The following is a 14,002-nucleotide window of genomic DNA, read 5'->3' on the forward strand; positions in this document are numbered from 1 at the left end:
GACAAGTTAAGTTGTCTGACTCCAAATGCTCTTTCTTCTACATCAGTTTGTCTCCTTTGAGCCTCACACACTTGTGAAGTAGTCAGAGAAGATACTGTTATACTCATTTTATAGATGAGGAACCTCACCTATAAAATGAGGTACCCAGGAACCAGATTTCTGTTCCCAGGTTAAAGAGCAAGCAGGCCTGAGATAACTTACAGACCAAAGCACAAGCCAGGGAAGTGCAGAATGTATCTCTCTTCAAATTGTATCACTCTGGACCCCCTGAAGCTTGGAACAGTGCGTCCTGGAAACAGTGCCCTACTTTAAGAAGGACTTAAAAGTCAAGAAATAGGCTAGGAATATGAACAGACATGAAAAAAAAAATTCAGACCATAGTTTCTTTGGTGACAAGGAAGAACAAACTACACCCTCAGAAGAAGATAACGAAGTCAAAGTTCCTACATCCAAAGCTTTCAAGAAAAATATGAATTGGTCTCAGGCCACTGAAGCACTCAAAAAAGACTTTGAAGAGAAAGAGAGGGGGCAACTAGGTGGCACAGTGGATAAAGCACTGGCCCTGGATTCAGGAGTACCTGAGTTCAAAGACGGCCTCAGAAACTTGACACCTACTGGCTGTGTGACCCTGGGCAAGTCACTTAACCCTCACTGCCCCACCAAAAAAAAAAAGAAAGAAAGAAAGAAAGAAGAAAAAATGGAAATAGAAATGAGAGTGATGCAGGAAGGTCATGGAAAAAAAGTCAACAGCTTGAAAGGCCAAATGGAAAAGGAGATACAAAAGCCCTCTGAAGAAAATAATTGCTTAAGAATTAGGATTGAGCAAATGGAAGCTAATGACTTTATGAGAAATCAAGACACAATAAAGCAAATCCAAATGAATGAAAAAAAGAGGGCAATGTGAAATACCTCCTTGGAAAAACAGCTGACATGGAAAATTGATCCAGGAGAGATAATTTTAAAATTATTGAACTACCTGAAAACCATGATCAAAAAAAGAGCTTAGGGGCAGCTAGATGGCACAGTGGATAGAGCATGGGCCCTGGAGTCAGGAGTACCTGAGCTCAAATCCGGCCTCAGACACTTAACACTTACTAGCTGTGTGACCCTAGGTAAGTCACTTAACGCCAACTGCCTCACTAAAAAAAAAAAAAAAACGAGAGAGAGCTTAGACATCATCTTCCAGGAAATTGTCAAGGAAAATTGCCCTGGTATTCTAGAAGCAGAAGGTAAAATAGAAATTGAAAGAATCCACAGATCACCTCCTGAAAGAGATCCCAAAATGAAAACTTCCAGGAATATTATAGCGAAATTCCAGAGCTCCCAGGTCAAGGAGAAAATATTGCAAGCAGCCAGAAAGAAACAATTCAAGTACTGTGGAGCCACAGTCAGGATAACACAAGAGCCTGCAGCTTCTACATTAAAGGATTGGAGGGCATGGAATATGATATTCCAGAGAGCAAAGGAATTGGGATTACAACCAAAAATCACCTACCCCGCAAAATTGAATATAATCTTTCAAGGGGAAAAATGGGACTTCAATGAAAAAGAGGGCTTTCAAGCATTTGTGATGAAAAGACCTGAACTGAATAGAAAATTTGACTTTCAAATACAAGACCCTAGAGAAGCATAAAAAGGTAAACAGGAAAAAGAAATCATGAGGGATGTTAAAAGGTTAAACTGTTTACATTCCTACATGGGAAGATGATACTTTTAACTCATAAGACCTTTCTCAGTATTAGGGCAGCTGAATGGAATATATTTAGACAGAGGGCACACATGTGAATTGAATATGAAGGGATGATATCTATAAAGCATTTATTTTTTATCAGGGGCTTGGGGGGGTTTTGTTTTGTTTTGTTTTGTTTGTGGGGCAGTCGGGGGTGGGTGACTTGCCCATGGTCGTGCAGCTGGTAGGTGTCTTGTGTCTGAGGCCGGAATTGGGCTCGGGTCCTCCTGGGTCCAGGGCTGTTGCGTTGTCCACTGTGTCACCTAGCTGCCCCATGATGACATCTTTAAAATAAAATTAGTGGGTCAGAGGAATGCATTTGGAGAAAGGGAAAGGGAGAGATGGAATGGGGTAAAGTACCTCACATAAAAGAAATAAGAAAAAGCTTATGGAATGGAGGGGAAGATGGGGAAGGAGCAGGGGAGTGAGCCTTACTCTCATCAGAATTGGCTCAAAGAGGGAATGACATACACACTCAAGTGAGTATAGTAATATATCTTGTCCTTTGGGAAAGTGGGAGGGGAAGGGGACAAAGGGGAAGGGTAAAGGAAGGGAAGGCAGATTGGGGGAGGGGAAAGAAGCAAAACACTTTTGAGGAGAGATAAGGTGAAAGAAGATAGAAAATAGAGTAAATATCAAAGGTAAAACAGAAATAGTAAACGTGAAAAAAGAGATTTGAAGCAAGTTTGTCTGAGGAGCCTCACTTCTCAAACACATAGAGAACTGAGTCAATTTTGTTAAAAAGAGAGCCATTCCCCAACTGATAGATGATCAAAAAACATGAAGTTTTCAGATGAAATAATAAAAGCCACCTATAGTCATATGAAAAAATGCTTTGACTCACTATTGATTGGAGAAATTCAGATCAAAACAATTCTGGGTACTACCTCACACCTACTGGATTGGATAATAGGACAACAGAGGAAAATGACAAATGTTGTGGGGGATAGAAGGAAAATGAGACATTAACACACTCTTGGTAAAGCTGTAAACTGATTCAAACATTCTGTAGAACAATTTGGAACTATAGCCAAAGGACTATAAAACCATACATACTCTTCGACCTAGCAATACCACTACTAGGTTGGTACCCTAAAAGAGATTTTTTAAAAGTTGAATTCAAAATTGGGGTGATACCCATCAATTAGGGAATGGATGAACAAATTGTGGATGAGATTAGGATGGAACACTATTGTGCTGTAAGAAATGATGAGCAGGATGCTATCAGAAGAACTTATGAAAAATGCAATCGATCTACAGAGAAAGAACTGATGGTATCTGAATACAAATTGAAATATTTTTTTTGTTTGTTCTAATGTGGAAATGTTTTGCATGAATGCACATGTATAACATATTGAATTGCTTGAGTTCTTAAGGAGGGGTGGGGAAGGAGGGAGAATATTTGGAACACAAAGTTTTTTAAAACTCATGTGAAAATTTGTTTTTACATGTAACTTGGAGAAAATTCTAAATAAATAAATAAAATTTAAAAAAATAAAATGAGGAACCCAAAAAAGGTTCAGAAACTTTCCAAAGTTGAGTAACTCAAGACAGTTAAGTTATGAGTTGGGAATCAAATCAAGGTCTTCCCAACTCCAAAACAAATCACAGTGTCCCACAAATGAATAGCAATGCCCAATAATCTTTCTACAAGCCTCTTCCTAGGTATTTCTCCATCTTCCCCCTCTAATACCACCTAACAAAGTTGGCCCTAGGTAAAATTGTGGAAAGGTTTACCTCCTGTCCCAATTTGCATTCTTTAGCTTCTGAGCCTAATAATTGTGTTATCCCCAAGAAAAATTGGAGGAAGGAATGCAGAAACGGTAATGCTGATTGATGATATCTTTTCCAGGTACATTTACATTTTTTTTTTTTTACATTTTAAAAGCAAATAAAGGAAAATGGTCTAAGGGTATGAAAATGCAATTCTCAATGGAAGCTATTCCAAGTTATCTATAGCAATGTGGGGAAAAAAGTGTTCCAAATTACTAATAATTAGAGAACTGCACATTAAAACAACTCTTGAGTTCTACCTTACACTCATCAGATTGGGAAAGCTGACAGAAAAGAAAAATAACAAATGTTGGAGGGGCTGTGAGAAAACAGAAACAGTGATATTTTTGTTGGTAGAATTGTGAATGCAACCATTTTGGAAAGTAATTTGGAATTACCCTAAAAAAGTTACTATTTGTGCCCTTTGACCCAGTGATACCACGACTGGGCCTATGCACCAAAGATCAAAAAAAGAAGAGAAGGTACTTTATGTAAAAATGTTTATATCAGATCTTTTCTTGTGGTGGCACGAAGAACTGGAAAATAAGGGACTGACTACCAATCAAATGGGGAATGACTAAACAAATTATGGTATATGCTAATGGATTGTGCCACAAGAAATGAAGAGATGGTTTCAAAAAAAACAAACAGGGAAGACTTGTATGACTGACACAGAGCAAAATGAATAGAAACAGGAGAACAATTTATACTATAATATCAATATTGTAAAAATAAACAATTCTATGAAAATTGAGGATCTGTCCATTAGTTGGGGAAGAGCTGAACAAGTTGTGGTATATCATTGTAATGGAATACTAAGGTGTTATATGATGAGGAGGATGATTTCAGAAAAACCTGGAAAGGCTTACAGGAACTGATGCAAAGTGAAGTGAACAGAACATGGATAACATTGCATACAGTAACAACAATATTGTATGATGATCAACTGTGAATGATTTAGCTATTCTCATCAGAGACACAGAGACACAGAGACAGAGACAGGCAGACAGAGAGAGACAGTGAGAGATCACCTTTCCAATATGCAGAATGAGAAACATTTTTTTGAGATGGCCAATACGGATATTTGTTTTGCCAGACTAGGCTTATTTATTACGTCTAACTTGGGCTGGTCTTTGGGGTCCATGGGTCAAGCCTTATTCCGCTAATAAATGTTGGTTTAAGGGCAATGGAGCCCAGGCTCTGCTCACATCGCCTGTGATGCCGCTCCCCCTCCCCAACACTCCCAACCCTTTGACTCCTCCAGCCGGCATCCACAGGCACCCAGCAGAGAGGCAGGGGACGTGCAGGACTGCAGCGGGGCGGCCACTACCAAGAACAACACTTTAATTAGTAAGGGTCGGCCCAAGCACGGCCGCTCCTCGCTCGCCCCCTGCTCCTCTCCGGTGAGCCCTGGGCTGGGCGCACAGCGGCGGAGAAGCCGAGACCACAAGGCCCAGGGGCGGCCTCCTCAGCCTCGAGCAGCCAAGATCCACGGCTCCCTCCCCCGTCTTTTCCCTCGGGGACAAGAGCAGGGCTCAGGCTGGGGGCTGGGGGGGCAACCTTACTCCTTAGGTCACGGAAAGACATGACTGGTGATCTCGTCAGTGACCTCAGTGGGCCCCGGAACTGATGAGTTTCTGAACCTCGGTCGTTAGTGACCATCCATCGAGCCGGGAAGGAGGAAGCTTGGATCGGACGGTAGCTATGGCAACCACCAACGGAAGCCTGCTACGACTCACGGCTGGGGCCAAACATAGGCGAATGCGAAGGTGTGCGCTTGCGCAAAGGATTAAGGCCATTCTCGGAATCTAGATCTCTCAGACTGGCCTTTGTGTCTGTTTCTGGAGGGCTCCTCCTCGCTCAAGCTAGGCACCTGAAGCAGTTCGCTCAGGGCTTCGGTTAGAATGGTGAAAATACTTGGATTTCTAGGAGGGCGGGGGAAAGCCTATTCCAGATGACCCTGCAGAAAGTGTCATAACATCCCAAACATATATATGTAACATACACATACACATATACACAAACTACATACATACGTATATACAATACATATATAATTTTATTTACATATACATACACAAACATTTAATATGTAATAAATATGTACATATAAATAAACGTGTATATAATATAAATAACTGTATATGGGTATATATACAAATAAATATATGGATATAGAGACATAAATATGTGTATGTGTGTATTTTTGTATGCACATGCACATATATCCACATAGCAATTTATGTGTAAATGTACATACATTATACACACACACACACACACACATATATATATATACACACATTATATATACACGTTTACACACATATGTTTCCCCTTTGGGATACTCAGATTTCCAGAATGCATGATACTGGAAGTTTTGTAGGAAACTCTGGAGGAAGCTGTACATGACTAAAATTGGTTCATGGAGATTTCCCAGAAGAAAGGAAGGAGGTGGAGAGAGGGGGAGGGGAGTTGTAATGTCCAGAGGAAAGGGACCAATAGGTCTCTTCAATCCCTCTTGCCCTGTTTCTGCCCCTCTGGGTGTCTCTGTCTCAGCCTCTGCTTGTCTTAAGTAACATCTTTACCTGAGAAGTTGCCAAACCTAATGTAAACTACTAGGACCAAACTTAATCTTTCTTATCTGTCATTACAAGTAACAGTCAACAAGCATTTATTAAGTGCATAAGAACCTGGAATGTAAGACCTATGACTCAAGGTAAGCTGGATGCCGTCAAACAGGAGATGGAAAGATTAAACAGACATCTTGAGTGTCAGTGAACTTAAATGGATAAGAGAGAGCAAATTTAACTCATGATCACTACATATACTACTATGGGCAAGAATCCGTTGGAAGAAATGGAGTAGCCCTCAGTTAATAAAAGGGTGAGGAAAGCAATACTTTGGTATAATCTCAAAAATGACTGAATACTACCTGTTTGAATCCAAGGTGAACTATTCACATCATAGTAATACAAGTCTGTGCTCCAACCACTGATGCTGAAGAGGTCAACGTTGATCAGTTCTATGAAGAACTTCTAGATCTTCTAGAAATAACATAAAAAAGATGTTATTTATCATAGGGAATTGAAATGTTAAAGTAGGAAATCAAAAGATAATGGGAATAATAGGCAAGTTTGGCCTTGGTGTATAAAATGAAACAGGGCAGAGACTAATAGAGTTTTTTGAAGATAATCACTGGTCATAACAAACACTCTTTTTCAACAACCCAAAAGGTGATTTTACACATGGACATCACTGGATGATCAATATAAAAATCAGATTGATTATATGCTTTTCATCCAAAGGTGGAGAAGCTCTATACAGTCAGTTAAAACAATATCTGAAGCTAACTGTGGCTCAGATCATGAGCTTCTGATAGAAAAATTCAGACTTGAAATGAGAAAAGTAGGGGAAACCATCACACTATATAGGTATGACCTAAATAATATCCCTTATTAATATGGAAGTGATAAATAGATTTAAGGGATCAGATCTGGTAGATAGAATGCCTGAAGAACTATGGATAGAGGTTTGCAACATAGTACAGGAGACAGAATCAAAAAACATTCCAAAGAAAAAGCAAAATGGCTGTGTGGTAAGGCTTTACAAATAGCTGAGGAAGAAGGAAGGGGAAAGGAGAAAGGTAAAGATATGTCTAACTGAACGCAGAATTCAAAAGAATAGCAAGGAGAGATCAGGTTTTCTTAAATAAACAATGCAAAGAAATAGAAGAAAACAACAGAATGAGAAAGAAGAGAAGTCTTCAAGAAAATTAGAAATATCAAGGCGGGGGGGGGGGGGGCGCGCGCGGCTAGGTGGCGCAGTGGATAGAGCACCAGCCCTGGATTCAGGAGTACCTGAGTTCAAATCCGGCCTCAGACACTTGACACTTACTAGCTGTGTGACCCTGGGCAAGTCACTTAACCCCCATTGCCCCGCAAAAAAAAAAAGAAAGAAAGAAAGAAAGAAAGAAAGAAAGAAAGAAAGAAAGAAAGAAAGAAAGAAAGAAAGAAAGAAATATCAAGGGAAAGTTTCATGCAAAAATGGACATAATAAAAAAACAAAAATGGTAGGGATTCAACAGAAGTAGAAGAGATTAAAAAAAGGTGCCAAGGATACACAAAAGAACCACACAAGAAAAAAGAAATGGGAGTCGTGTCAGATTTTGTTTTCTTGGGCTCAAAGATCACTGCCGATGGTAACTGCACCCATGAAACTAAGAGACACTTGCTCCCTGGAAGGAAAACTATAGCAAATCTGGACAGCATACAAAAAAGCAGAGATATCACCTTACAGACAAAGGTACATATTGTCAAAGCTATGGTTTTTCCAGTAGCAATCAACTTTGAATGACTTAACTATTCTCATCAATACAATGATCCAAGCAAAGGACTCATGATGAAAAATACTGTCCACATACAGAGTATGATGGAGTCTGAAGGCAGATTGAAGCATACTATTTTTTATTTTGTTTTTTGTGTGTGTGGTTTTGGGGGGAACTCAACTTTTTAAAAAATGTTAAAAATTGTTTTAAACATATAACTAGGAAAAATCATAAAATATCTTTAAAAGAATAGTGAAGTGCCAACTTAACAATCAAACTATTATACCTGAATTGAAAACTCAAAGCAAATCAAACTGCAGTGCCAAGATATTCTGTTCCATCTCACATACTAAGTTCCACTGCTTACAGTTTAGAGCAGGATATAGTTGTTTTCCATATTGCAATAACAATAAATAGCAATTAAAAAAAAACATTTACCTTCAGTCCTTATTAAATACATATGCTTTTTCAAAAGCAATTTACTCATTATTTTACTTTTCTTTTTTAGTTAAATCACATCCTGATGTAAAAATCAATTAAGAAAATATTCACATTCTTGAGTTTTATACATAAAGTGAATACATAGAAAAAGAAAAGGCTACTATTAGATTTTTTTGTGGTTTGTTGTTCAGTCATGTCTGACTCATCATGACCCCATATGGGGTTTTCTTGGCAAAGATACTGACGTGGTTTGCCATTTCCTTCTGCAGCTCATTTTACAGATGAGGAAGTGAGGCAAACAGGGTTAAGTGACTTGCCCAGGGTCACACAGCTACTAAACGTCTAAAGCCACATTTGAACTCAGGTCTTCTCCACTGAGCCATCTAGCTGCCTCCTCACTATTGTATATTAACCTAGAGTTTAAAAAAAATACTATTAACATACTATTGTATATTAACCTCTAAAGTAAAAAAAAAATTAAACTGGGGTCTGTCAATTCTAAGTTGACTCAAAGATGTAACTTCAATACATATTATGCCAGGTAATATTATATAATTTTCATAACCAATAGTCAGAAAATTCGTCATATATTCATCATGTCTATCATAAGCAAGCTTAAATCATTCTCTACTTTGGCTATGAGTATACTGGGGGAGGAGCTTAGTACTTCTATAATGTAATTATCCCTAATCTCAGGATGAAATTCACAAAAGAATACGTTGATATACCCTTTCTAAGTAGCTCCTTTTTCCCCCACATAGAATCTTGGGAGGATTGAAAGTTTAGTCTAGCAAGGTCTCATAGACAATGAGACTTCCCAAGGTAACAAGTTAATTGTGATCAACCATAGCATAACCATTAAAATATGAAAGAAAGCCTTTAATTCAAGAGAGAAACAGAAGTTATAAAATAACAGCATTTCATATAGTAATGGTTTCCCAAAATAATAATGGGAGAAATTATAAGCATAACACTAACATTTTAAAAACAATGGCATAGATTTAAAACATAGATGCAAAACAGTACTTATTGCTAATTAAATGACATTAATCCAGTCAAAGGAATTTCTGAATTTTTACATGGAAAAATCATTTGCTCTACCAATTTTGCATTCTATATTGGTTTCATTTAGAGACTAGTAAAATTAATTAAAAATCAAAACTAACTAACTTTCTAAGTAGAAAACAAGCATTTCTCTAAGCAAAATCCACAAATTTTCAGGCATGGAAACCTTTCCATTCTCCTATTATCTAAATGAGATTCAAAGCTTTCTTAAACTTTTCTGCAACATTCTACTAAATCTTAGGTTTTCCTTTTGGCCTATACTAGATATTTGGATAGTTGATAAAAATGAGGACTTTCTATTGTCCCAATTTGGGTAAAAATCATTAGTTCTATATTGTCCTTTGGGGGAAATCAAAGTTCATACTTCATATTGTCCTCTAATTGAGCTTTACATCCTATACTGTGTCAATTTAAGTGGTTTTTCATCTTCCTTTTAACCCCACCCCCTTCCTATGAACTTGTATCAAAGGCTGATTAACTTCCAAGTCACATATCTCTCAAACACTGATCCAACATACTACACTTTTCTTCACTCCTTTTTCAGTCTCTCACATCTTTATTTCCCATTTTAGAAGCAGTTTTCTAATACAACTGAAATCCATTGCAATAATTTTCTTCTTTCCTTAATCAGAATTGAAACTTTCAAAGTGTAGAAGCATTTTCTCACCTTGTCAGGTAAAAACTTTACCATTGCCAATTTGATTTCTTAAGAGACTACAAATTAAAAGTCTATTCCAAATCCTGCAGGTGACAGCTTCTAATTCACCTTGAAAATGTTTAGTTCTGGGGGCAGCTAGGTGGAGCAGTGAATAAAGCACTGGCCCTGGATTCAGGAAGACCTGAGTTCAAATCCGGCCTCAGACACTTGACACTAGCTGTATGACCCTAGGCAAGTCATTTAACCCCCATTGTCCCACCAAAAAAAAAAAAAAGAAAGAAAATATTTAGTTCTAAATAACTCATAGCAGAAACACAGTGGCAAGGGGAAATATTCTCTTTCTAATTTAAACATTCTCTTTCTGATTTAAGCCTCTTTCTTTCCTTGCTGGAGAAAAGAGCTAATAGTTGCACTAAGTGGACAATAGTCTTCAAAACCTCGTACTGAAAAACCAACTTGTCCTGTTTGGAAAATCAGACTTTTACACTTGGTTTAAGAATCGAGCATTTATATTTTTCACTTTCATTTTTTTCTCTGATTCAATTTTTCTTGTACAAAATAACTAATATGGTAATGTTTTACATAATCGTATTTGTATAACCCATATCTGATTGCTTGAGGAAGGGAAGGAGAAATAAAAATTGGAACACAAAACTATAAACAAAAATGTTTATTACTTTTTTAAAAAAAATTGAGCATTTAATGCTAGTCTCCAGGGGGAAAATTATATGTGTCCTGTTTGTGTTTCTGGGAGTAGCATGGGTAAAGTTCACGCCATTTTGAAGTAAGCTTTGGAGGAGAGAGGGGGACTTTAAAAATGGGGAGGAGCAAAAGCTGAGCAAAAGTGCTTACTGCAGAATCTATTCAGCGATCTTATAGTGAAGTCCTTCTGTAAACTGAATACCCTCTCTTTCCACCCTTCATTCAACATCTATCTGTGGGGTTTTTCATCTTGGGTTGTTTTATTTTTTTTAAGTAGGAGCTTACCATTTGCAACATTCAATTATTTACCATTACTATATTTTAGGTAGTTTAGGTGTTAAGAATAAAAAAAAAGAAACAAATGCAAAAGTCTCTGCCAGGTAGATCTTCAATGAGTTTGTGGGATACAGCAACATCTAGCTCTAAATCTATATACATGCAACACAGGGTAACTTGGGGAGTCATGGGAGATGGCGTGGAGATCACTGGGTGACACTAACTCTTCTGAGAAAGGCAGCAGTGTAACCAAAAGGCCAGGGGTTCCTTGGAGTATCCCTTTGACAACTAAAGAGAAACACCAAGGCAAGAGCCCTTGTTCTCATTTCTACTCCTTCCTCTTCTTTGGCTTCTTTTCTTTTCTTTTTTTTATTTGCCTTGGCTTCTTTTCTAGAAAGACATTAACAGTCTTGATGGAGGAGGCTAAAAAGGTTAACAGATAACCTATCAACTGTAGCTAACCTACAGATAACCCAAAATTTCCCCAATAGTAGCTAAAAGCATTGTGGGCAGAATTTGGGGTCAAACTGATTGTCCCCAAAAAATTATGAGACTCAGTGACTCAGTTTCCCAAGTTTTATTGCAATGTTGTGAGTGATCACAGGGAAAGAACCAGAAAAGTAGAAAGGTATCTATCAAATAAGGAAAGGGAAGACAGTTATATTTATAGCATGGATAAATTGATTTATCAGTCTCATTATAATAATCTCCACCTTAGGGAGGTACAGGGGAGGGCTTATCCTAATTTGGAGTTCCTGGGGTCCTAAGCCAACCCCGGAGGCAGATACCTTTTTCAGTGGAGGTGTGTTTTGGGGGTTTACACGTCATAAGGTGAATCTGGGGACAAATTTGGCCTTTTCTGCACATGTCTTTTTTTTGTTTCCCATGGCTAGTTTCAAAACATAATCATTTTTCATTAGAATTTCTATACCCTTGTCATTTCCTTTACTGTTATATGACGTGACCCTTTATGGTCCCATCATGGGTACTGATTTCTGTGGGTACAAGAACCCAGCATCTGACTTGTAAGTTATCCATTAACTGGGGTTTAACTCCCTTTTTGAGCTAATATCTAAATTAGAGCTTGGGTCTTAGGTTTTTCTGTTAACCCTTTTTTCACCTCCTACATCATTCCCCTCTTTCCATATACCCCAGGAAAAAGGACAAGGATCATTTCTTCTGTATCTGCTTCCTGCTGAGTGGGGATGAAGTAGGGGCCCACAGAGGGTTTATGAATTGAGGGAGATCCAGGAACTAGTGTTACAAATATAAGAACCACAACACAAAACACAAATAATTTACAAACAGACCAAGGGGCAACAGGGACCCTAATACAGAATAAATCTAAGAGTTCCATGAAAAAAAAAATGAGCAAAGCAAACAGTTGTGAACAGTTTCAGCCATCCAAGTAATCTCTGTATGGCAGCTCAAACTTCAAGAGGTGTTCTGAACCATGCAGACTCTGCCTCAGTCCAGGACCACATCTGCCAGAAAGTTAAAGCACTCTTCCAGATGAATTTTGTTATTATTTTTTCTAGCTCTATAAAATAATTTTTAGGTAGTCTGATTGGTATGGCACTGAATAAGTAAATTAATTTAGGCAGTATTGTCATTTTTACTATATTAGCTCTGCCTATCCATGAGCAATTGATATCTTTCCAATTATTTAGATCTGATTTGATTTGTGTGAAGAGTGTTTGGTAGTTGTGTTCATAGAGTTCCTGGGTTTGTCTTGGCAAGTAGACTCCCAAGTATTTTATATTATCTACCGTTACTTTAAATGGAATTTCTCTTTCTATCTCTCGCTGCTGGACTTTGTTGGTCATGTATAGAAATGCTGATGATTTATGTGGATTTATTTTATATCCTGCTACTTTGCTAAAGTTGTTAATTGTTTCAAGTAATTTTTGAGTTGATTCTCTAAGATTCCTTAAGTATACCATCATATCATCTGCAAAGAGTGATAGTTTTGTTTCCTCCTTGCCTATTCTAATTCCTTTAATTCCTTTCTCTTCTCTGATTGCAAAAGCTAACATTTCTAGGACAATATTAAAAAATAATAAGGGTGATAATGGACATCCCTGTTTCACCCCTGATCTTATTGGGAAGGCCTCTAAATTATCTCCATTGTATATAATACTTGCTGATGGTAAAGCACTCTTCCAATTCTTGTAACTCTAATGCAGTAGAATTAGAAATTTATTCTATTACCAAAGCTAATTTTGTAAGTATAGCTTCATGTTCAAGTTACCCAACAAAAGGAATAGTAAGGACAGCAGTTTTTCAGACCCACCAAAGAAAATTATCCCAGGTTCCTCTTCTGACTTTAATATGAGAAGAGGCAGTAGCATTCTTACTCTATAATCCAAGTAGCCCAAAGTAACATATGGGCTTAAGCAGTTGATAGTTAACACTAAAGACTTAAAATCTCCTCATTGATATAGGAAGGGGAAATACTTTTGGGACACAGTAGGGTGCAAGGGAACCAGGGCTAGGGTGGACAGGTGAATGAACCTGGCAGCTGATCTAGTAGCAAGGTCTGCTCTGTGATTCCCTTGTACTATGGAGTTGGTAGCTTGCTGCCCTTGACAGTACATAACAGAGATCTGACTGGGCAGATTTATAATAAAACCTGAAATGCATAACTATGTTTCCTAGTTACCATCCTCCCTCTCATCAGAATGAGGAAGAATTTCACTTTCTTCTAAACCAGAAAAATACCCAGTTAATTTAACCTTATTATAATACCATGTAAGTATTAACAGGCAGATGGCAAACCTGAATATTAATATACCTTGTTGTTTGATATATCAAATGACCACACATTTAAACTGAAAACAGTAAGATCTTACATATTTGCATTGTGATCATTTCTTCTACTAACTACTTGCTCTGATTATAGAAATCTGCTATAAAAGAAAAATCAGGGACATGATTATAAGGCCAGGATGAAACATCCTTATCTCTGTTTGATTTCAGGTAAAAATTACCTGTAAGCAGCATATTCCCTCTTGTGGCATTGATTTGTGGC

The 14,002-nt window shown here is 37.7% G+C and overlaps 1 protein-coding gene across 4 annotated transcripts in view; it reads right to left on the minus strand.

The window, feature by feature from the left end:
- Nucleotides 1-5,208, minus strand: part of CLUAP1 (clusterin associated protein 1) — a 55,843-nt gene extending 50,635 nt beyond the window's left edge. For 3 of the 4 annotated variants that reach the window (XM_043975323.1, XM_043975322.1, XM_043975321.1), the window contains exon 1: nucleotides 5,068-5,208. In XM_043975323.1, coding sequence (XP_043831258.1) covers nucleotides 5,068-5,164 — 97 coding nt within the window. In that variant the 5' untranslated portion in view covers nucleotides 5,165-5,208. Of the gene's footprint in view, nucleotides 1-1,896; nucleotides 1,949-5,067 lie in introns of those variants that run through there. The other variant, XM_043975324.1, reaches the window with a different exon arrangement.
- Between the last annotated feature and the right edge of the window lie 8,794 nt (nucleotides 5,209-14,002).

The sequence above is a fragment of the Dromiciops gliroides genome, chromosome 1, assembly GCF_019393635.1.
Source record: "Dromiciops gliroides isolate mDroGli1 chromosome 1, mDroGli1.pri, whole genome shotgun sequence".
In the NCBI taxonomy this organism is placed as follows: domain Eukaryota; kingdom Metazoa; phylum Chordata; class Mammalia; order Microbiotheria; family Microbiotheriidae; genus Dromiciops; species Dromiciops gliroides.